A 25,099-nucleotide genomic window follows, 5' to 3' on the forward strand; every position below is an offset into this window, starting at 1 on the left:
CTAAGTCCTCAACAGGTGACAGACAGGGTAGGGTCAGCATGGCTTCAGAAATTGGTGTTTCTTCCTCTGAAATCCAGGCAATTGCAGCCGGTTCGCCTGCAGACAGTGCAGTGCCTCTGGATGCTTTGTCAGTGATCCTCAATTCGTTCATTGCTAAAAAACGGCCCCTGCCCCCCGTCCTTCAGGGAGAGCTCTGACACAGACTCGGGCCCTGCTGAGGCTGGTGACCCCTGCTCTGTCATTTCATATGACGCTGACCAGGACCAATCGGACAGTGAGGATGAGTTCCCGTCCGGGTCCGTGCGTGACAAAGCGCTTGTTAGAGTACTTATCACAGCTGTGCGTGATACCCTGAAGATTCAGGAGCCAGCAGATCACTCTGCTGATGTAGCGGTCCCTTTTGGGTCCCTTAAGCCAGCCCGTTCACCTAAAGTGTTTCCAGATCTAACTTATTTGGATAAGTTAATTTACAAGGAATGGGGTCGACTGCAACGTACCTTTTCAGTCCCCAAATACATAGCGGTGCATTACCCCTTTGAAGAGAGCCTTCTCAAAAAGTGATAGACTCCTCCGGTCGTGGACCCCCCAGTATCCAGGTTAAACAAAGTAACTACGATCCCGGTAGAGGGGACTACTGCCTTTAAGGACCCCACAGACAGGAAGGCCGAGGCAGTGGCTCGTTCCTTGTTTATGGTTGTGAGGTCAACTATGCGACCAGTACTGGCATCCGCAGTTGTGTCTCAGACATTAACCGAGTGGGCAAAATTTTTGCACCGTTAATTGGGAGAGCAACAGGCTTCTCCTGTCTGCGTGGAACTAGCAGACCAACTCGTACAAGGCCTGAAGTACATTTGTGACGCCGCCCTGGATACTCTCCCTCTGTTATCCAGGACTTCAGTGTCAGCAGTGGTGCTGAGGCGCCTGATTTGGCTAAAATGCTGGTCTACTGACCAGGCATCTAAGAAAGCCCTGACGGATCTTCCCTTCCTTGTCGACCGGCTCTTTGGAGCCTCATTGGATGACATTATTAACCACTTGCCGACCGCCGCACGACGATGTACGTCCATTTTTTGAAGAGGGATATCTCGGTAACGGCAGCAGCTGCTGCCACAACCGAGATATCCATCTCTTCAGGCGGCGGTCGGCTGTACGATAACGGTGGTCTCCGCGGCGGATTCGCCGCGAGATCATCGCTATCGGCGGCGGGAGAGGTGCCACCCCCCCTCCCGCTGCCCTCCCGCACCTTCCGCCGCTTACCGGAGCCGTCGGTAGCGGCGGAGGCGATCGGGTCCTTCTGTCGGCTGGGCATAGAGACAAGTGAGGCTAAGATGGCCCCCACTCGTCTCTATACCATAGGAGGGCGGAAGCGACGTCAAAACGTCACTTCCGCCCATACCTCTTAAAGGTATATTTTTTTTTTAAATGTCAGATTTTCTTTTTTTGTTTTTTTTTGTTGCATTTTAGCCCAAATATGAGATCTGAGGACCTTTTGACCCCAGATCTCATATTTAAGAGGACCTGTCATGCTTTTTTCTATTACAAGGGATGTTTACATTCCTTGTAATAGGAATAAAAGTGATCCATTTTATTATTTTTTTTTTTAAAGTGTAAAAATAAATAAAATAAATTAAAATAAATAAGAAGAAAAAATTTTTTTTTAAAAACACCCCGTTACGACGAGCTTGCGCACAGAAGCGAGCGCATACGTGAGTAGCGTCCGCATATGAAAACGGTGGTCAAACCACATATGTGAGGTATCGCCGCGATCGGTAGAGCGAGAGCAATAATTCTAGCCCTAGACCTCCTCTGTAACGCAAAAAATGCAACCTGTAGAATTTTTTAAATGTCGCTTATGGAGATTTTTGAGGCTAAAAGTTTGACGCCATTCCACGAGCGGGCGCAATTTTGAAGCGTGACATGTTGGGTATCAATTTACTCGGCATACCATTATCTTTCACAGTATAAAAAAAAATTGGGCTAATTTTACTGTTGTCTTATTTTTTTATTCAAAAAAGTGAATTTTTTCCAAAAAAAGTGCGCTTCTAAGACCGCTGCGCAAATACGGTGTGAAAAAAAGTATTTCAATGACCGCCATTTTATTCTCTAGGGTGTTAGAAAAAAAACAATATAAAATGTTTGGGGGTTCTAAGTAATTTTCTAGCAAAAAAAACTGTTTTAAACATGGAAACACCAAGTCCGAAAAAGGGGCCTGGTCCTTAAGTGGTTAAAAATGCCACAGATGGTAAGAGTACACTACACCCACAGGCCAGGAAGGCAAAGGAGCCACGCCGTAAGCAAGGGCCTTCATTCTCCGCTCACAAACAGCTCTTTCGTCCTCCCAGGGCTTCGACCAAGCATCCCCAGCCCAACAGGACAACCTCTGAAGGACCAAAGCATCCCTGGAACCGCAAATCTAACAAGTCTGCAAGCAAAAGTGCTACCGCATGAAGGTTTGCTCCACCCGCAAGACGGTTTGGGTCGCCTTCGGGAGTTTGCAGCCTGGTGGGCCTCTCGGCTGTCCGATTAATGGGTCTGTGATCTGATTTCCTCAGGCTGCAAGATAAAGTTCCTCTCTTGGCCGCAAAACAGATTCTTCCCCTCCAGCATACCCGACTCCTGGTTCGCCGGGAGGCCCTATTGGGGGCGGTAAGGGACCTGGTAAATCATGGGGTGATAGTACCTGTTCCGGAATCGGAACGTTTCCAGGGGTTCTACTCAAACCTGTTTGTAGTCCCCAAAAAGGAAGGTGTTCATGCAATCTTGGACATGAAAGCCCTCAATTACTTTGTAAAAGTACAGAGGTTCAGAATGGAATCAGTTCGCTCAGTAGCCGCTGCACTCCATCAAGGGGACTCCATGGCATTTTTGGACATCCAGGATGCGTGCCTGCACATAACCATATGCCTTCGTCTTTAGAGGTTTCTGCGATTTGCAGTTGGGGAAGCCCACTACCAGTTTGTGGCTCTTCCCTTTGGTTTGGCATTAGCCCCTCGAGTCTTTACCAAGGTATTTTACTCCTGTTTTGGTGTTTCTGTGGAAATGCGGGATCGCGATCGTGGGGTACCTAGATGATCTCCTCCTGAGAGCATCTTTCACTTCAGAGTTAGAGGAGCATGTGGCGATCACCATGCAGACCCTGCAGGAATTTGGGTGGCTGTTGAACCTAAAAAAGTAAGTGATTGTACCGACTCAGCATTTGGAGTACCTAGACTTACTGCTGGACTCCAAGGAAGCGAGTGTGTTTCTCCCTTTAGACAAGCTGCAGACTCTCAGAGCCGCGGTAAAACTGTTGATGAACTGCAGGTGGTCATCGCTACGCATCTGCATGCTACTCATGGTGGCCTCCTTCGAGGTAGTACCGTATGCCCAGTTTCACACCAGAGTCCTGCAGCGAGGAGATTTTGACAAAATGGGACAAATCTCAGTTGTCCCTGGAACGACAGATTCAGGTGAGCCAGTTAATCAGGGACTCCCTGCTCTGGTGCCTGAGGTCCCCGGCACTTTGGTAAGTCGTTCCTACCTCTGAAATGGACAGTGATCACAAAGGACGCCAGCCTAACCGTCTGGGGTGGAGTGATAGGAGTTCACTTCCTTTGGTCAGTGGAGGAATCCAAGTTGCCGATCAATCTGCTTGAGCTTAGAGTGATCAGGCTATGCCTCTCCACATGGTCGATAAGACTTTGAAGGCGTCCGATCAGGATCCAGTCAGACAACGCCACGGCGGTGGCATACATCAACCAAATAGGAACAAGAAGCTTGGCTGCCGCACGGGAGGTCGCTCACATCCTTCAGTGGGCAGAGCAACATGTACCTGCCCTGTCGGCCATTTACATCCCAGGAGTGGAGAACTGGCAGACGGACTACCTGACTCGCCAGATGCTGGACCCAGAAGAATGGGCGTTGCATTCGGAGGTGTTCAGGCTACTGTGCCTGCGATGGGGCACACCAGACGTGGATCTTCTGGCCTCCCGAGATTCGTGTCCAGGACAAGAGATCCTTGGGCATATGCGTCAGTGCGATGGTGGCTCCGTGGTATCAGTACCAGCTGATCTACGCCTTTCCTCCGCTGAAACTGTTACCACGACTGCTCCGCAGAATGGATTCCAGTAATACTGATTGCCCCAGATTGGCCCCAGCATCCCTGGTACGCAGGCCTAGTGTGCCTGGTGGCGGACGCCCCATGGCGACTGCCATTACGAGAGGACCCTCTGTCTCAAGGTTTTAGCAGCATGGCTATTCAACCTTACTATGTAACCCCGGTCCTGAACACCTGACTCTCAATAAAGACACCAGTCCATCCAGTTCACCAGTACAATTGTCCCTATACCTGTACATTGCACACTCACGTTGGTCCCTACCCTCAAGGAGCCCACAATCCAAGGTCCCCATTTATATACTAGGGACAATTTTGGACAGAAGCCAATTAACCTTCCTGCATGTCTTTGGAGTGTGGGAGGAAACCGAAGTTTCTGGAGGAAACCCACGCAGGCACAGGGAGAACATGCAAACTCCAGGCAGGTAGTGTCGTAGTTGGGATTCGAACCAGCGACCCTTTTTACTGCTAGGTGAGAGTGCTAACCACTGTGCTGCCCGTGACTTCCAGACTCTGTGATTCCAACTATGCTGAGAGCATGGAAATCTTCTCGGAAGATATATCATCGTACCTGGAAAGCCTTCATCTCCATGTGTGAGGGGAAAGGATGGCTTCCGTACTCCTTTTCTATATCCAGGATCTTGCTATTTCTACAGCAAGGAGTAGACCAGAAATTGGCTTCAAGCACCATTAAAGGACAAATATCAGCTTTGGCTGTCTTTTCAGCGACCCCTGGTGTCTCACTCCCTAGTGAGTACTTTTGTTCAAGGGGTCCGACATGTAGTCCCTCCGGTGCGAACCTAGTGTTATCGTCGCTTTAAAAACCGCCATTTGAGAATATCAGGGAGATCCCTCTGTTGACTTTTTCCCAGAAAGTGGTCTTTCTAGTGTTTATTACTTTGTCCAGGAGGGTTGCGGAATTGGCAGCCTTGTCTTGCAAGTCTCCCTATCTGGTTATCCACAAGGATATGATGGAGTTGCATCCGCAACCTTCTTTTTTGCCGAAGGTGGTTTCGGCGTTCCACATCAGACATTGTGCTACCATCTCTGTGTCCTAAACCGACACATCCTAAAGAGGTGGCCCTCCATTCCCTGTACGTGGTACGGGCTCTGAGGTTGTCATTGTCTGCTACGGCTCCCTTTCAGAAGTCAGACTCCTTGTTTGTTTTAGGTGGCTGGTCCAAAAAAAGGCATGGTGGTCTCGTCGGCCACCATTTCGAGGTGGATCAGATTGTAGTACAGGCCTATGCCTTGAAGGGGCAGGTGCCCCCCTTTCCGGTCATGGCCCACTCCACAAGGACGTTCAGAACGTCTTGGGCCTTCCGACATCAACTGTCTGTCGCTCAAGTGTGTAAAGTGGTGACTTGGTTGTCTGTTCACACCTTTACAAAATTCTACAATGTAGATGTCAGTGCATCGGCTGATGCCTGTTTTGGCCGCAAAGTTTTGTAGGTGGCCGTATAATTGCAATTGTACTTATTTATTTTTTTTCAGTTTTTTTGGTAAATACACAGTACCTTAAGTTAATGCACTGTTGCATTTGTTAATGCAGTTCTAAGGCAGTTTGGAGGTAGTGACTCCCAGATGAGGAGCACTCTGTTTTTTGTGGGTAAAACATTTTGTTTTCCCACACACTGTTGTTTTTTGTGGGTAAAGTTTCTATACTAGTTCCCACATGCCATGGTGGGTGAAGTTTTTTATGCTCTTTTCCCACCCCTTGTTTTTTTTTACTCACCATAAAATCCTTTTCTCTGTAGTTCACAGACTGACACAACACCCGTCCCTCCTATTTTTCTCTACTTTATACTGCTTGTTGACGTACTGAAGCCGCAATGCAGGCTGTGGGGTTTTTACCTAAGGGACCGTCCCTTGGGCAGAACTAGAAAGTTCTAGTTTTTATATTGCATGTTAACATGTTATGCCTAGTCCTCCACCTCCACCTTAAGGTGGCGTAACAACCCAATGGTCTAAGAGAGGAGCAGTCAGTGAACTACAGAGAAAAGTATTTTACGGTGAGTACAAAAAATCCTATTTTTTCATTTTTTTGGTCTATATATGGAAGAATTTTCAAGAGACGAGGGTTCTGGGGGTGCCAAACCCAAGAGGTTTTTTATATGGACTATCTCAGCACTTGGTAGTGTAACATTGGGGGATGTTTAACTCAGTGGCAGATGTCTTTTCAGTAAGTTCACAGCGAACAGGAACTTTTGTTTTAGGGCATGGCAGCCCACTTTTATTAAAAATTGGTTGCCCACACAGGGGTTCTTCTGCCAAAAAAAAAACAATACATGAAAAATGCCAAGCCACCTGGCTCTCTTCATCAGCACTGCCACCTAGGCTTTACAATTCAGCCCTCTTGGCCTTATAACAGGGTTCCCGCACAACTACTGTACCTCTTTTCAGCTTCCTTGCTGCTCAGGCCTTCCACTTCAGGCTCTCATTTGTCTCAGATGCGCACAGCTTTAACACACACAGTGCCTCTCTAGAAAGCAGCCCCTCACTGCTCTGATCCTCAGACTTGGGTCTCTGGCTTTCTCTAGTGCACACCTGCACTCTCTGGACTCCTGGAGACCTCCTGTCTCTCTGGGTGGAGCCCAGAACCCTAATCCTGACTCTGCCATAAGCCCAGGACCCACCTGCTCAATCAACCAGCCAGACTCCTGGCTGTTCCAAAAACCCGGTCCCAGGATTGGAGATTCCATTCCACCCATAACGCTATGGAATCTCCGGGCTCCAGGTCCCCAAGTGGATTTTACAAACTTTGGAGGAAACTGATAAAACAGATTCCTCCACATTAAATACTCCTAGAGCCCCTCAGCCTGCCTATTTGAGAACCCTGGGCGACAATTACTAGGACAGGGAACTGTACTGTCACAGTAGGAAAACACAGAAAATAAATTATAAAAATTACAAATTGTTTAATAAAGACAAAATTATACATCAGTACATTGACAATATTAAAATCATATACACCGCAGTTTAACAAACTACGACGGGTTCCCCTGTAAGGTCTCTGTTGAAGAGGGGTATAGAACATTTCCTCTACCGGTTTTGCGGCAAACTGCTTCTTCAGGAGGACAGTCTACAAGGTAAATAAGATATTTGCACATGACAAAATAAACACAGCAAATAATATGATGACATAGCAGAGAATATTACAGTCAATCAAAAGTGAGGAGATCAGCTCACCCACAAAAACAGAGGCAGTAGATCACAGGACCCATCGATTCCCCCCACACGGCAGATGCGGGGGATTGTAAAGGACTCATCAATTTATTTTAATGATAATCCCAGTATTATTGTTTAAAACCAGAAAAGTACACACTTAAGTGTGACGTGGTGATGGAAGGAAACCAGAAGGTGAACTGGATATGTGAGAGTGGGGGGGGGGGGCAGAGAAAACAACTGGAGGGGGGAGGGGAGGAGGGGAAAGGGAAAAAACAGGAAAAACAATCATTGGGAAAAAACTCACAATCATTATAAGCCCCCGTACACACGGTTGGACATTCCGACAACCAAATCTGTTGGATAATTTCCAACTGATTTTGTCCGAAACTGGTGTTGTCTACACTTGGTCAGACAAAGTTGTTGGAATTTCTGATCATCAAGAACGTGGTGGCGTAAACTGCGTACGACGGGACTATAAAAGGGAAGTTCAGCACCATGTGCGGCACCCTTTGGGCTCCTTCTGCTAATCTCGTGTTTATTGCGTGTTAGTAGAAGTTTGGTTAGAGATGATTCGCGCTTTTCAGACATGTGCTTCAGATCAATACTGTTCTACAGTTTGTGTTTGTGGGTGCGTATCTGCTTAACAGTGCGTGTAGTCAGTTTGCATTTGTTTGTCATTGCGGCCTATATTTTATATAGTACGCTTTGATTTTCAGAGCTTATTGTCTGCTCGTTTCTGGTTTTCAGTTCGTTCTTTCAGGCCTTGCTATTTATCGGTGCTTTCTGTTAGCCCGTTCTGACCAGCCGACTGTTTTGAAGCTATGTTTCGTGTACATACTCATCGTAGAGTTCGTGCTGTGTAGGGGCTTGGTGTTGGGCTTTTAGCTTTGACACGAGCCCAGTCCAGGAACAGGGCAAGGAGGAGTTCATGGAGCAAGAAGCGTGAGCAATTCTCACACATGCCTTTGCTTTGTGAGATCTGGGAGAATAATCCTGATGATTTCAGGAATTATCTCCGGATACGGACCCCGTTTTTCACCGTCTGCTGGCTTTGCTGTCCCCTTATATCAGCAGGCAGGATACTTGCATGCGGCAAGCCATCACTCCAGAACAGAGGCTAGTTGCCACTTTGCGGTACTTGGGGACAGGGAGAAGTCTTCAGGACCTCAAGTTCTCCACATGCATCTCCCCCCAGGCTCTGGAGATCATTATTCCAGAGACCTGTTCTGCCATCATAAAGGTCCTGCAGAAAGGCTATATTAAGGTAAGTTTTCTCCTTTAACATCACATTCTATGTATTTCATGTTTGCTAATGTATTGTATTTCTTTCATAATTCCCTAATTACCATGATTACAATATGCTGTAATTGATATGCTGTGCCCCCTTGTCCTCATGCATGCTGGAGGCTTTTAAAGTTCCTTTTTTGTCCTCATGCATATTTTCCTTCACTAACCTCCCCAGTATGCTCTTCTCGTCCCATACACCTCTAGCCTAGTCACTTAGCAATGTATCTTGTCAGCTCCATAGTATTGCTTTCCCATAAACACCCCCTAAATTGTGTACAAATGTTATGTGTGTGCTTAAATTCATGCAGAGTGCCAGAGGTTTTGTTTTTTTGGTGGGCCAAACTCATTAGGGACCCCCTCCCCCAACTGCTAGGTCAGCTGATAGCAATCCTCTATCTGCTGACTTTGCCAAACCCAATGCACACTATACCTTCTTCTTTTGTGGTCAGATTTATGGATGAATTCACCAAAGCATGTAGTGCAAGGGCCTGCCTCAATACTTTCAAATGCTACAGTTTAAAGTATTTTTTCTCCTATTATTATCTTGATAGGTAATAGCAGAATGTAAAAATGTGCTTCCATTTGTTCATTTTTTTTTGTATTGTGACACTTCTTACCTGTCCAGTGGGCTGCCAATAGTGTAAGTGAGGAGGGGAAGGCCAAAGTATCAAACATTATTTATGCATTCAGGGTTACCTGTCTAAAACATCCATGGTGGGGAATGGGGGGGGGGGGGAGGAATATGATAAGGGGACCTTATACTTTTGGCTTTAACTACTCATTTCCAAAAATGTTATACTGATCTTGGCCAAAAATGTTTGTGTCTAATCTGCTTGCAATGTTGATGTGCAAAGTGACTATTTTTTTTTCTTGTTTGACTCCACAGTTTCCTTTAACGCCACAGGAATGGCACACTGTGGCCTCCCACTTTGCCACCCGTTTGGACTTTCCCAATTGTGGAGGTGCAATTGATGAGAAACACGTCTGCATCGTCCCACCCCCCAACTCGGGTTCCTACTATTATAATTACAAAGGGTATAATAGTATTGTTCCTGTATGTGGATGTAGGGAAAAATGGGCGGATGTTGGAGTGTTCGCGCAGACGGAGTTCTACTGGCGTCTCCAGAGTGGCAGTCTGGGCTTGCCACCTCCAGAGGAGAATGTGGAAGGACTCCCCTTTGTCTTTGTCACGGATGAAGCGTTTGCGCTGGCAAACCATCTGATGCGGCCTTTCTGGATGAGGGTCTTTCATTTCCGGCTGTCCGGAGTCAGAAGAGTAGTGGAGAACATTTTTGGGATAATGGCCAGCTGGTTCTGCCTATTTTTGACTCCAATCCACATGGCAGAATATAAACTCAATCAATATTGTGCTTTCGTGCTGCATTCTGCACAATTTTTTGAAGAAATACTCACCCAACTATGTGGCCTCAGTTGGGCCTGACGCAGACTTACCTAAAAATGCCAACCTGACGGCCCTTGAAGCTGGCCGTCCTGGCTTGCCCCCCCAAAGCGCCCAGAAGGTCCGAACCAGATATATGGAGTACTTTGTGGGTAGGGGGGCGATTGATATGCCAGACAATGTCAGAGAGGCATTTTTTTAATACATTTCTCTTTCATACTGCAATAATCTTTGTTTTCATTAACTGCTTGGGTTTGTTTTAGGTGTCTCCTAGCTTTTTTTTTTGTGTTTTGTGCCTTTTTCTTCAACAGTGCAAACCCAATTTCTGTGCGAGATGAGGTGACAGTCTCTTCTTCAGATAATATTATTATGTTGTGGGTCTGCTACACACACCATGACAGAAATGTGTGGAGTCATGAAAATGGCTTGATTGGGGCAAATTAAAAAGCACTGTGGGTGTTATTTACTAAAGGCAAATCCACTATGCATTACAAGTGCCCTGCAAAAGTGCACCGGAAACTGCACTTGGAGTGCAAAGTGGATTTGCCTTTAGTAAATAACATACATTGTCACAGAAAACAACAACTTTACTACAAATACTGCTTTTGCGCATTGAAAAAGGAAGCCACACATTGTTGATAATTAAACTTTTTGCTCAAAGCACATTCACATGTGCGTTTATAAAAGGGTTTTACAACAAACCAACATATTTGGTGTATATAACATTATTTTTGTTAACATTAATATAACTTGCCATTTTTGTGGAAACAGGCACAACCCCTCTAGACAACAAACTTCCTTTGACAAGAAATAGGCCTGAACAAATGTGCAACTTGGCAAAACATCATATTTGAAGTGGGCGAACAAACAACGTTTATTACGAACGATTGAACCCATGATCACGAAAGTGGCCATTTTAAACTGTACAACATTAAATCAAAGCACATGCAAGCAATAATAATAATATGAACACACGACAACTACTTGCTTTTTTGAAGAACTCACTTGATCCTTCTGTACTGATCATGCCCCCTCAGTTTCAGGTCTGACCTGCGTTTCCTCAGTTGATCCATGGAACCACAGCGCTGAGACAGAAGGGGCGAGGAATAGACTAGAAAGAACGTCAGGGGCGGGCGGAGTTTCACGCATGCACACTGTATATAAAACGCAACACGCATGCGTCGTACGTACGATCTGTGAGCAGAAGAAGGATCTGAAGCACCGATCATTAGAACGAAGGTACAATTTTAACTTGGTACATCACTAGCCTATACTGGTTCTAGATTGAGGCTTATATTGGGACAAGATTAGGAGAGTTTAGCCTGACATTAGGGCTTGTCTGGTGTTGTGTCTTGCAGAGAATATGGATCCCTTAAAGAAACCACATTTTCTGGGGCCAGTCATTGATATGCTCAGGGATCTGCCCTGCCTGTGGCACATGAACAACCCTTTTTATAAGGACCTAAGAAAGAGGAAGGCAGTGCTGGAGAAACTGCTTGCTTTGGTGAAGATCATGGCCCCCACGGCAGACATGACGGCCAAAATTGGTGCCCTGAGGAGTACATGTCTGAGGGAGCACAAGAAGGTCCAGGAATCCATGAGATCAGGAGATCCAGGTGACATTTATGTCCCCAGGATGTTGAACTATGACAGGCTGCATTTTCTGGCAGACCCGAGGGATCCCAGGCCACCACTCTACCGTCTTCCTTCAAGGCTTCCTTCACCCCTAGCTGAGGCTTTCAATGTCCAACCTGGGCCTTCCAGGCAGCAACATGTGGAGGGGCCCAGCTTGAGACAGGTATAGCATTGTTGAAGATATTTCTTGTTGTACATTTAATGATGTTAACTAGATATTATTGATCAGCAAGTTATGATTTAACAAAGTGGTTTACATATCAATAGACAGTAGTGACCAAAATGATTGGGACAAGAATGAAAAATGCTGGACTCAGAATGATAGTCTGTTCTATTTATTAACATTAAATTTTCAGCAGTGATGAGCTGAAAATTGTGTGATTAATGACCAAAAATCTAAAACTATGTCCCATTTTCATACACAGGAAGACCTCAGCCGGGAGGGGGCTGTGGCAAGTGGCAGCCAGGAGGGGGCTGTGGCAAGTGGCAGCTGGGAGGGGGCTGTGGCAAGTGACAGCCGGGAGGAGGCTGTGGTAAGTGGCAGCCGGGAGGAGGCTGTGTTAAGTGGCAGTTGGAAAGTCGGCCATCGCCCTCCTCCACCTACTGCCACAACTACAAGAGCAGAGCAACAGCCTGGAAGGAAGTGCCTAAGGAAGACCAGAGAGTGGTGCCCTGGGTTCAGTCTGGTCTGACAGAAGATGCAGGCTCTTGTATGACCACAGCCTGGGGATCTCTTGGATTTCTGGACTGGACTGTTCTCCCTTTAGATATGGACTCCTCAGTCCACCAATTTTGCATTTAAATAATTGATGTGTGCCCTGGGGGGCCAAAGGCTTCACCAATTTGACCAGTTTCTCCAGCGTTGCCTTCCTGTTTATTTGATTATGACACCTAATAAAGGTTTTTTTTGTTTAAAGAAATACTTGGCTATTTGTTTTACTTCAAAAGGGACAGTTTATTTGTGAGTAGGCAGATACATTTCAAAAATACAAAGTCAAATTAACAAGGGGCACCAACACCAAACAACCTCCTTGAGATTAAAAAATAAAACAATAAAATAAAAAGATAATAATGGTGTTGTGGTAAGTTGGCACACAAAACACACCAAAAAAGTTACGAAGATGAGCAAAATGTAAAAAAAAGGAGATCTCGATTAAAAAACCAACCACAAAATTTAAACAAACCAAAAAAAAATGATTTGTGACATCTGACAAATAAAAATATTCTATTCATGAAATCAGGAAAAAGAATAAAGAAATAAATTTTGGAGAAGTCTGTGTGAATAGGAGCAACAAAGCATCTTCATTCTTCTAGCATTATAAAGAAAAAGGGAATGTGCTGCATTAAACAATTTTTAACATTGCAGCGTTACGAATGTGCTATATCGATTACAAACACTAGTTTTACTTGACCGAGCACTTCCGTCTCAATTTATTCTGAGCATGCGTGGCATTTTGTCCGTCGGACTAGGTTACACACGATCGGAATTGACACGGATCGGATCATGTTGTCAGAAAATTTTATATCCAGCTCTCAAACTTTGTTGGTCGGACATTCCGACGGAAAAAGTCTGATGGAGCCCACACACCATCGGATTTTCCGACAACATGGTCCGATCGGACATTTTCCTTCGGAATTTCCGACTGTGTGTACAAGGCATTAGAATGGTTTGTAAGAAATCATTTCATTGAGGGCCGGAGGGAGGGTGGCATTGAGCCACTCAATCCACAGGGTCTCCCTCTAGGATTGCTCAGTCCCAATCACCCCCCTAGGATTCGGGTGTACCACCTCTAGAACACTGAACCGGACAACTGGTGTATCATAACTGTGAAAAAATCCGATATGCCTACTAATGGTAGTAAGTTTACCACTCTCTGAGTAATAGAGGTGGTCACCAATCCTTTGCTTGAGTTCACGGACCATTTTACCAACATAGAAAGCCTTACAGCTACATGTCATCTGCTATATGACACCTCTGGTGCCACAGTCTGCAAATGTACGTGGGATAAACTCTTCCCCATTAGGTAAAGTAATCTGTTTCCCCTCAAGAATCCAGGGACAGCAGGGACACTCCACATTTAAAAATTCCATATGGTCTGGTTCTTGACGGGTCGACAGACACATAATGGCTATGGGTCAGTCGATCCCGCAAGGGGCAGGCCCTCTGGAACACCAATTCAGGTGCGGATCGTACGTTTATTCAAAATATGATGTTCTGTGAACAAATGCCAATTTTTTTATAAAATGTTTGTTGGGCTGTTGAATCTTTCAGATTTATTGAAAGGTGGTTTGGGACGGTTATACAATAAGGAACTCCTGGGTCGTGAGAGGGCTTTGTTGAATGCCTTTCTCAAAGTGGTAGAGCAATAACCTCCTAATAAAAGCGGCATTGGCCTCGGGTCCTAAAGTCACTTTCAAATGTACAATTTCTATGCAAGCGCAAATATTGTGCAAAAGGTGTACTGCGCACCAGTGGTTCAGGATGAGCACTGGTGGCATATAACAATGTATTCCCAGTAGTGGGATTTTGGTAGAGATCAGTGTCTAGACTGACATTCTCTTGTTTGATAATGGACATATCCAAAAATGGGATCTGGCCAGTGTCAAACTTAAAGGTGAACTTAAGGTTAACGTCGTTATCGTCCAACTTATGGACAAATTCCAAGAGTCTGTCCTTAGTCCCAGTCCATACCAAAAATAGATTGTCAATGAAGCGATACCATAAAATCACATTTTCCAAAAAGGGTGCAAATCTTTAGTCAGAATGGACATACCTCTCCCAGCCCCCTAAATAGAGGTTTGCATAAGCTGGAGCACAGGACGTCCCCATGGCGACACCTTGGGTCTGTAAGTATAATTGGTCATTGAAGTAGTTTTTAGTCATAATACATTTTAAAAGTTCCAAAATAAATTCATTCAGAGGACATGTGGTCGTATCTTGTTCATATAGAAAGGATCCAGCCATCAGGATGCCCCGCTCGTGGGGGATACTTGAGTACAAAGCCTCGATATCAATCGCCACAAGCAGCAGGGGGTCCGGAGGGATCTGGATCCCCTCAAGATGCTGTAACAGATCCGCAGTATTCTGAATGTATGAGGAGAGACTATGTACATGGGGCATCAAGAGTGCATCAACAAATTTACTAGAATTGTCAGTTAGGGAGCCTATCCCTGAGACTATTGGTCTACCTGGGGTTGTCTGAATATTTTTGTGAGTTTTAGGTAGGGAATAGAACGTGGGAACACAGGGAAATTTGGGGACCAGGAACTCGAGAGTGTCCTTGTCAGTGAGGCCCGAAGAAAAGGCCTCAGTGCAAATAACACTGAGTTCCTGGGCAAAGAGGATGTAAGAGATTGGGAAATGGGTCGATACCAGTGCCGATTGTTGAGGATAGTCAAACACATGGATTGGTATTATGTGTCATTAGAACAATGTTCCCCCCTTTATTTGATTGATAATAACATCAGAGCATCTTTGTAAAGATTTGAGTGCTCTGGTATGTTTAGAATCAAGGTTGGGAGCAATGTTATGCCAATGTTGTTGTTTTAGGTCCCTAATAGTGGCCTGTAAAAATGCCCAGATCGCAGGACAGGTCATCAAGTCTAGAAATCGACGCAACCGTAATCAAAGCGATTTAGGTCGTGAGCCACAATCTCCAGAGGGAATGTGAGAAGGTGCAGTGCATAAACCAGTTTGTGACGTTGGAGAATTCTCAACATTTCCTTCATCATAAAGGAGCATGAGGTCCCGAAGTGCCACCATGCTAAAATGTTTAGTACGTTTGACAAGTTTGCGTTCAAGGTTTAAGTTGGCGTGATCTTTGTCAAACATGAATTTGAAAGTAAGGTTGCATGCAAAAAGATATAGGTCTTTGATGGTCTCATTAACCTTGAGGGGATCTAGAGGACAGAAGCCCAAACCTAGTTGAAGTACATAGGATAATATCTTTTTGCACGTAACCTTACTTTCAAATTCATGTTTGGCAAAGATCACACCAACTTAAACCTTGAGCGCAAACTTGTCAAACGTACAAAACATTTTAGCATGGCGGAATTCCGGGCACTTCGGGACCTCATGCTCCTTTATGATGAAGGAAATGTTGAGAATTCTCCAACTTCACAAACTGGCTTATTATCAATCAGATAAAGGTGGGAACATTGTTCTAATGACACATAATACCAATCCATGTGTTTGACTATTCTCAACAATCGGCACTGGTATCGACCCATTTCCCAATCTCTTACATCCGCTTTTGCCCAGGAACTCGGTGTCCTTTGCACCGAGGCCTTTTCTTCGGGCTTCATTGACAGGGACACTCTCAAATTCCTGGCCCCCAAATTTCCCTGTGTTCCCACGTTCTATTCCCTACCTAAAGCTCACAAAAATATTGAGATACCACCAGATAGACCAATAAAAAAGACAACGTAAATTAAAAAAAAATGTTTTGAATAAAATAAATAATAAAAATGTAAAGTGCTTCCTCCCCCGGTGTTTACGCGTAAATGCGGATGCATATGTAAGTCGCGCACGCATATGTAAACTGATCGCACCACATATGAGATATCGCTGTGAATGTCAGAGCGAGAGCAATAATTCTAGCACCAGACCTCCTGTGTAAATCCTAACTGGTAACCTGAAAACGATTTTAAAGAGTCACTAATAGAGATTTTTAGGTACCATAGTTTTGTGCTATTCCATGCAATTTTCACGCATGCCATGTTTTGTATCTATTTACTCAGCGCTCCATCTTTTATATTTTAACAGAAAATCGGGTTTTATATAGTGTTTGTGTGCAAAAAAAAAAAAATCATTAACCACTTGCTGACCACCGCATGTACATTTACGTCAGCAGAATGGCACGGCTGGGCAAATGGGTGTACAGGTACGTCCCTTTGAATTTGCCACCATGTGGTCACGTGAGCGACCCTGCCGCGAGCTCTGTGAATAGGATTGCGTGTCCCGCGGACTCGATGTCCGCGGGAATACCCGCGATCATCTCACGGAGAGGAAGAACTGGGAGATGCTCATGTAAACAAGCATCTCTCTGTTCTGCCTAGTGACATTGTCACTAATCATAGCTCCCTGTGATCGGGGGCTATGATCAGTGATAGTTTCATAGTTAGTAAGGTTAAATAAAGACACCAGTCCATTCAGTTCAACCTGAGTGAGTGTCTACCCCTATCCCTGTACATTGCACACTCACATTGGTCTCTACACTCAAGGAGCCCACAATCTAAGGTCCCCATTCATATACTAGGGCCAATTTTGGACAGAAGCCAATTAACCTACCTGCATGTCTTTGGAGTGTGGGAGGAAACCGGAGTACCCGGAGGAAACCCACGCAGGCACAAGGAGAACATGCAAACTCCAGGCAGGTAGTGTCGTGGTTGGGATTTGAACCAGGGACCCTTTTTACTGCTAGGTGAGAGTGCTAACCACTACACCACTGTGCCGCTAGTGGTGTCACACATAGCCACGTCCCCTAACAATCACTCCCTAGACACACTTAACCCCATCCTAGCCAGCTAGTGGTTAACACCATTCACTGCCAGTGTAATTTTTACAGTAATTGGTGCAATTTTATAGCACCAATCACTGTAAAAATTTCAATGGTCCCAAAAATTTGTCAAAATTGTCTATGTCCACCATAATGTCGCAGTCATGATAAAAATCACAGATCGCTGCCATTGCTAGTAAAAAAAATAAAATAATAATAAAAAATGCCATAAAACCAACCCCTGTTTTGTAGACGCTATAACTTTTGCGCAAACCAATCATCGCTTATTGCGATTTTATTTTTTTTAATTTTTTACCAAAAATATGTAGAAGAATATGTATCGGCCTAAAGTGAGGGAAAAAAAATATATATTTTTTGGGCTATTTATTATAGCAAAAAGTAAAAAATAATGCTTTTTATCAAAATTTACGCTTTTTTTTGTTTATAGCGCAACAAATACAAAAAATCAGAGTTAGTCAAATACCACCAAAATAAAGCTCTGTTTGTGGGAAAAAAAGGGCGTCACTTTTGTTTGGGAACCACGTCGCATGACTGTGCAATTGTCAGTTAAACAACGCAGTTCCAAATCGCAAAATGTGCTCTGGTCTTTGGCCAACCAAATGGTCTGGGGCTTAAGTGGTTAAAGTGTATTTGTTCCCCAAAAATTTTCATTTGAAAAACCGCTGCGCAAACACCGTGTGACATAAAAAAATGCAGCACCCACCATTTTATTCTCTAGGGCCTCTGCTTAAAAAAATATATAATTTTCTAGCAAAAAAATACAGATTTTTACATGTGGGAGAGAAATGGCAGAATTGGCCTGAGTAGGAAGTGGTTAACAAAGAGGAGGGGAGGAATAGCTTCAGGGGAATAGCATTGCTCTATCTAGACAAGAGGGGAGGGGCAGGAAGAAGATTGGCTCTTATACAGACTACAGAAGAGACAGGGAGAGAGGAAGGGGGAGATGCAGAGACGCTGAGGAGATAGCTGGATGACAGAGGCATGTAAACTGACCACACTATCAGAGATAAGCAGTCATGATAAATGTAGTCAGTTTACAGAGGGGAAGGCAGGAACAGGCAGGATCTGCCAGGCATTGTACAGCATAGAAAGGGACAATTGACATGGCAAAATCACTAGGCTAGATCTCGTGCCTTAAAGAGACAGGAGCATATTTTTGGGGGGTTTTCTTTAGGGTTGCAGCCACTTTAAAGTAATGGTTTCTCAAATTTGCAAGACTGCCACCTGGGCCTCTGTACATTCTCCAAGATTTACCAGGTGGATGTTCAGGTCTCACCTGTTGCCAGCTTCATGCTTAAAGTGTATGTAAACCCTCAAATATACCCAGTGAAGTGAACAGCCTCAGATGATACACAGGGATGAAACAAATCTCCCTACATACATTTTACATTGATATCTGCTGTCTTCAGCTTGCTATATTCTTTAGAATTCTTGCATCAAGTTAGAATTTTCACTTCCTCATTCAGCAGTAACAGTGTATTCTTGGCTTACACTGGGAGACCATTGATTGGATTGGCAGATGAATGAAGATACTTTCAGAGCTGAGCTTTCTTCTAATCTGTTTATAGAAATCTCCCTAGACACAAATTTTCAGCTGCTTTTATCTCACGTCTCTGAGAACTTGTCAGAAGTTATTGTGCTGATGGAGCAGCATAAAGACACGGGACTTAGGGCTTTGGAAAGAGATAAGAAAACATTAGAGATTTGTGTGCCCAGGTAAAATTTAATGAATTTACATCCACTTTGAGGTAATTCAGGAAGCTGCTTAAGCTGCAGGCTTCCCTTAGGCTGCCTCTGAGGCATGGTGGGAGAGGGAGGGGTTAAGCCTGTATTGCCAACAACTCTTTTGTAGGCAGCAATATAACTTAGTCATAACAGAATAAATACTGATCCTGTGTCCATAGGCGTGTGCAGAGGGTGTGCTTGGACACACCCTAATCACCCTTGTGGTGCAGATTCCCCCTGCTGCCCGGGCACCAATGTCTGACCAGCCCCTTCCTTTTCCAACTGAACACAGCGGGTGATCGGTACCGATCACTCACTGTGTTTGTTCATAACTGAAGCATAGTAAACTGTTTATTATTCTTCAGTTTGTGAATGAACAGGAAGTTGCTCAGCATAGAGCACTTCCCATTCATTCACTGTCCAGTGCAGCTGAGGCTGCAGAGAAAGGGACTGGGGAATCTCTGTCATCAGTCCCTTTCTTTTTCTCAAAAGTGAGACATAAGGGGTTCCTAAATAAAATTTGTAGTAATATATATATTTAAAAAACAAAAAGGCATCCACTGCCCTACCAACTGCCACTACCCTACCTGTACTGACTAAAATGTAAACATTTGCCAGCACACCAAGGATCTTCAATTACATCCAAACTTTTTTTTATTGAAGAAAGATTACATCACAAACAGTCTAGTGTAACGTTTCGGAGCCACAGCAACATGCCAGACAAAGGGGTTCTACGTGGCTCCGAAACATTGCACTATAAACCGTGTTTGTGATATGATCTCTCTTCAATAAAAAGAACGTTTGGACATAATTGACGATCCTTGGTGTGCTGGCAAATATTTACATTTTATCGTGTATGCTCCATTATCAAGCTGATGGTTGCTACAACAGCCGGTACCTTAAGAGCTCATTCCAAGAATGTGTGCCATAGGAATATGGACTGTGGACTTCTCCAATGACTGACACCATCCATTCTCCTATGGGCAGTAACCTCTGCCCTACTGACACAGTTGACACTGACTCCATTCATGTTTTATAAATGAATGTAAAAAACATTTTAAAATGTATTAAGTGTGTGTGTCTGTGTACAGTGTATCTACAGTGGGGGAAATAATTATTTGATCTGCTGCAGATTTTATAAGTTTGCCCACTTACAAAGAAATGAAAGGTCTATTATTTTTTTATCATAGGTGTATTTTAAATGATAGAGACAGAATATTAACCAAAAATCTAGAAAAAAGACAATACAAATGTTATAAATTGAGTTGCAGTTCAGTGAGTAAAATAATCATTTGACCCCCAAGCAAAGCAGATGAGATGAGATGAGACCAAAATTGGGCTCTTTGGCATTAACTATACTCGCCGTGTTTGGAGGAAGAAAAATGCTAACTTTGACCCTAAGAACACCATCCCTAAAGTCAAGCACAGAGTTGGAAACATTATGCTTTGGGGCTGTTTCTCTTCATTGTCATGCTGGAACACCTATCCCCTACCTCTCTTGGGACTGTTTCTCTGCTAAAGGTACAGGGCCAACTTTGCCACATTTAGGAGCCAATGGACCGGGCCATGTATTGTAAAATCTTGGATGAGAACCTTCTTCCCTCAGCCAGAACAACTTTGTTCTGGCAACAACAACAGCATGACAATGACTCAAAACATACCACCAGGGCAACAACAAAGTAGCTCAAGAAGAAGCACCTTAAGGTCATAAAGTGCCCTAGCCAGTCTCCAGACCTTAATCCTATTGAAAATTTATGGAGTGAGCTGAAACTTTGAGTTGCCAAGTGACAGCCAAGAAATCTTAAGGTTTTAGTGAAGATCTGTAAAGAGTGGACCAAAATCCCTCCTGAAATGTGTGCACACCTGGTAACCAACTACAAGAAACGTAAGCTCTGTGCTTGCCAACAAGAGTTTCTCCACCAAGTACTAAGTGATGTTTTTCTTGGGAATCAAATACTTATTTTAACTGATTGGTGAATATACTGTACTGTTTTTGTATTTTGAAAATTAAATAAAGAATTAAAAAAAATAAAATAAAAATAAAAATTCCCCACTGTATGTATGTATACACAGCGGGTAAAATAAGTATTGAACAAGTCACCATTTTTCTAGGTAAATATATTTCTAATGGTGCCATTGACATTAAATGTTCACCACATGTTGACAACAACCCATTCAATCCATACATACAAAGAAATCAAAACAAATTAATTGAGAAATAAAGTTATGTGTAATAAAAATGGAATGACACAGGGAAAAAGTATTGACCACACTAACTAAAATGTGTTGGTAATGACAGCTTTGTGATGCCTCCTATATGGAGAAACTAGTCACATGCATTGTTCTTTTGTAATTTTGGCCAATTCTTCCACACAGTCTTCACATCTTGAAGGTTCCATGGGCCTCTTCTAGGAATGATATTTAGTTCTTTCCATAGATTTTCTTTTAGATTCAAGTCAGGTGATTGACTGGGCCATTCTAGCAGCTTTATTTTCTTTCTTTGAAACCTATTGAGAGTTTCTGGGATCATTTGTCTTGCTGAAATGTCCACCCTCATTTCATCTTCATCATGCGCATAGATGGCAGCAGATTTTTATGAAGAATGTCTTGGTACATTTTTCTATTCATCCTTCCTTCAATGACAATTTGCCAGTACTGTATGCTGAAAAGCAACTTACACTATGATGTTTCTGTAACAGACTGGGGTTTATATGGTCACATAAAAGACAAAACAGGCACCCCAAAGTACATTTTTATTATTATTTATTGCTAAGCAAAGAAATACCATCCTGCTGTTCTGTCAACAACCAGTAGATGGCAGAGAAGGCACACAAGCAGAGCCTATATAAGACCACATACCATGTGACTGAAGTGGAAACTACTTCAAGCCATAAAGATGAGTGGTCATGTCTGATACCGTTTGTGTAATTCTTTGCAGTCCCTGCCGAGCTGATCACATTACCTCATCGTGTCTACAATCATCGGCTCTCTTAATTTATATTTTGGGGGCTCGCCTGCCAGGATTCGTTGTGTTACCAGTGAGAGAGAAGCGCGAGACAAGCGTGAGCCTACTGCAAAGCTACAAGGAGAGTGGTGAGTGCAAGTCTTCAGAGTGCAACAGATATGGCGTCTCCTCGTCGTACACTGATGTGGGATATCCAGAAAAAAATTCATCTGCTTAGTAGCCTCGCTATTACGCTGGAAGATGAAAGAGACGTGGACGTTCCATCAGTGACTGGTACCAATGAAATGGAACTTGTTGAATTTATTGTAGACTACTTGAGAAGTGATCAGCTTAAAAAGTTAGAAGATCAAGGTATGTCTCACCTACTCATCATCCAAGACGAGATCAATGAACTAAAACTTAACAAGGAAAGTACACCAACTGTGATCATTGCAACCGCTGAAAAAAAAATAAGTAGTGGGACTGCAAGGACTGAACAGATATCGGAGATGGTGAGATTAACTGATGTTGCTTTATTGCCATGTAGAGAATTCAAAATGCATGGTGGTGTAATTTCAAATCATGGTTCGGACATGAGTTACAGTAGCGCGTGCAGACAAATTGACGAGGGTCTAACAGAGAAATTCCCTGAATCTGAAATTATACGCACATTGTTGAGAAAAATCAAACATGGTCATTTTAAAGATATGTTGACTGACAAAGATGATCTTACTGTTGCTGAATTGAAAAGATTTTTGAAGTCACATATGAGAAAACAAAGTGGTAATGAGTTATTTAAGGACCATAGCAATGCAACCCAGCAAGAAGGAGAAACAGCACAACAATTTGTTTACAGGCTAGTGTGGTTAAAACAAAAAGTTCTGTCCACATCACAACATGATAGGCGAGAACTTAACTATGACAAGAAATGTGAAAAAAATCTAATGTTAGATGACATATCAAGTCTTGCGTGTCTGATTTGACAGTAACATTGCAAAAGAGAGTTGAGGGAGATGCTAGAGCAAATCACACTGCATTAACGGAACTAACACAGGTTTCTGCTCTCACAAAGAACCTGGAAAAGATGATGAAGCAAACTCCTGTTGACCCAAAAGATCTTGAAGTGCTATTACATTTGAAAAGGAAAGAACCAAAAGGGAGGACTCAGATCTTTGTTAGGATTCCTGGGCTATTACAGGTCCTTCATTCAAGATTTCTCTCAACTTGCCAAACCACTGTATGAACTTTCGCAGAACACTGAGAAAGAAAATGCTATATCCATCACCAAAAACAATTGAGGGGAACCTACAAAGAAAAACGGGAACAAAGCAGTGCCATCTAAAACACTGATTCAATGGACACCCAAAACATCAAGCTGTAATATACAGACTGGTGAACATGCTAACCAATCCACCAATACTAGCGTACCCTGATTTTGACTTGCCCTTCGTCTTACCCACTGATGCTTCCAATGAAGGCCTAGGTGCTGTACTGTACCAGCGACAAGGAGGAAAACTTTGTGTTATTGGGTTTGGCTCCAGAACATTGACTCCAGCAGAGCGCAATTACCATCTTCACTCTGGTAAACTTGAGTTTTTAGCTCTCAAGTGGCCAGTCTGTGACAAATTCAGAGATTACTTGTACTACGCTCCAATATTCACAGTCTACACAGACAACAACCCATTGACATATGTATTGAGTACTGCCAGACTGAATGCTGTGGGTCATCGCTGTGTTGGCAAGTTGGCCGATTTCCACTTTGATATCAATTACAGGCCAAGTAAACAGAATGCAGAAGCGGATATACTGTCTCAATTTCTGGTGGAACTCACAAAGAATCTGAGCGAGTGCACAGAGCTTATACCATCTGAGGTTGTGTCAGCTATGTGGCAAGGAAGCAAAGCTGTCAATGAAGAGGCACTATGGGTGGCTTCATTGACTCTTCACTCAAAAAGTGATGTGGCCAAAGAATTGCTGAAAGGACAGACAATCTGCACAATGACTCAGGAGAATATCAGAGCATTACAACAAGACGATACCAACATTAGAGAAGTGGTCTGGCTTAAGGAGAATGACTGGATTCCAAACCACAAAGAAAAGGAGAGTATGACCAGTAAAACAAGACGTTTGATACATGAATGGAACAAACTCAGAGTTGATAAAGGAATCTTCTACCGACACTCTGGAACCCGAAAACAGCTAGTTCTACCAGAAAAGCTAAAACCATTGGTCTTAAGAAGTCTTCATGATGACTTCATGAAGTCAGATTGGAAAAGAACATCTGCCACATATGGTTCATGCATATAATTGCACCAGGCATGAAGCCACTGGAAACTCGCCATTCTTTCTACTGTATGGGAGATATCCTCGTTTGCCAATTGACCTAATGCTCAACCTAAATTTGGAAAAGGAATCAGAAAGTCAACCAACATTTACTCAGAAATGGGCATCCAGAATGCAAGAAGCTTACAAAATCGCATCCGAGAATAGCCAAAAATCATCTGCTAAAAGGAAGAAGTACTATAACAAGAAGATAAAAGGAAAACCTCTTAAATTGGGTGATCGGGTCTTGGTACGAAATCTCTCTGAAAGAGGAGGACCTGGTAAACTTCGTTCATACTGGGAAGAATCAGTATAAAAAGTGGTAGAAAGAATCAAAGATGGGCCTATGTACAAAATTCAGCCTGTAAGTGGTAAAAAGACTATTCGAGTACTGGACAGAAATCTCTTACTACCAGTAAATGACCTACCAATTGAAGGACACATTCCAAGAGTTCCAATGAAACAAAGACAATCAAGTAACAGAAAGGAGACCAGAATGGATCCGGACCAGGAGGAGGAATGATCAGATGAAGAAAGATGGTATTAGCCTTATATACCAGAGACTACAGAAAGTCATGATCCTGTTGTGTCTCATCAAAACTCTCAAAACGTACAGAAAATCCCATTAGAAGTTTCTGCTGAAGAGTTCTATCCTACAACTACCACACCCAATCTTCAACAAGAACACAATGATGGAACATTAGTTGGTGACCAAGTTTGGGGTACAGACATGGTGGGACTAGACACTGCAGAATTACCCCATTAAATCAAGACTTACCTGATATGCAAATGTAGAACGATGTTGATGGAGAAGACTCAACTCCTGTCAGAAGATCTACCAGACAAGCTAAGCCTAAAGAGATCTTTACATATGACACACTAGGTCAGCCAAGATACAGACCAAGTCAGAGTCACACTGTACAAACTCCTACAATGCTAGCTACTCCCATGACATGCCAGGTAATTAACATAGCTCCTTGGTGGCAACAAGTACCTATTTGGGTTGC

At 43.5% G+C, this 25,099-nt stretch overlaps 1 protein-coding gene across 3 annotated transcripts in view; it reads left to right on the top strand.

Annotated features, from left to right (window-relative positions):
• The window catches only part of NFATC3 (nuclear factor of activated T cells 3), a 915,828-nt gene that overhangs the window by 886,454 nt on the left and 4,275 nt on the right, over positions 1–25,099 (top strand). For 2 of the 3 annotated variants that reach the window (XM_077457371.1, XM_077457385.1), the window contains one exon: positions 10,985–11,186. The exons of the other annotated variant lie outside the window; for it this stretch is intronic. In XM_077457371.1, coding sequence (XP_077313497.1) covers positions 10,985–11,186 — 202 coding nt within the window. The remainder of the gene's footprint in view (positions 1–10,984; positions 11,187–25,099) is intronic. 3 annotated transcript variants of the gene reach the window in all.

This window comes from Lithobates pipiens, unplaced genomic scaffold (genome assembly GCF_037356315.1).
Source record: "Lithobates pipiens isolate NorthernLeopardFrog02 unplaced genomic scaffold, aLitPip1_a1.2 Scaffold_10, whole genome shotgun sequence".
Lineage (NCBI taxonomy): Eukaryota > Metazoa > Chordata > Amphibia > Anura > Ranidae > Lithobates > Lithobates pipiens.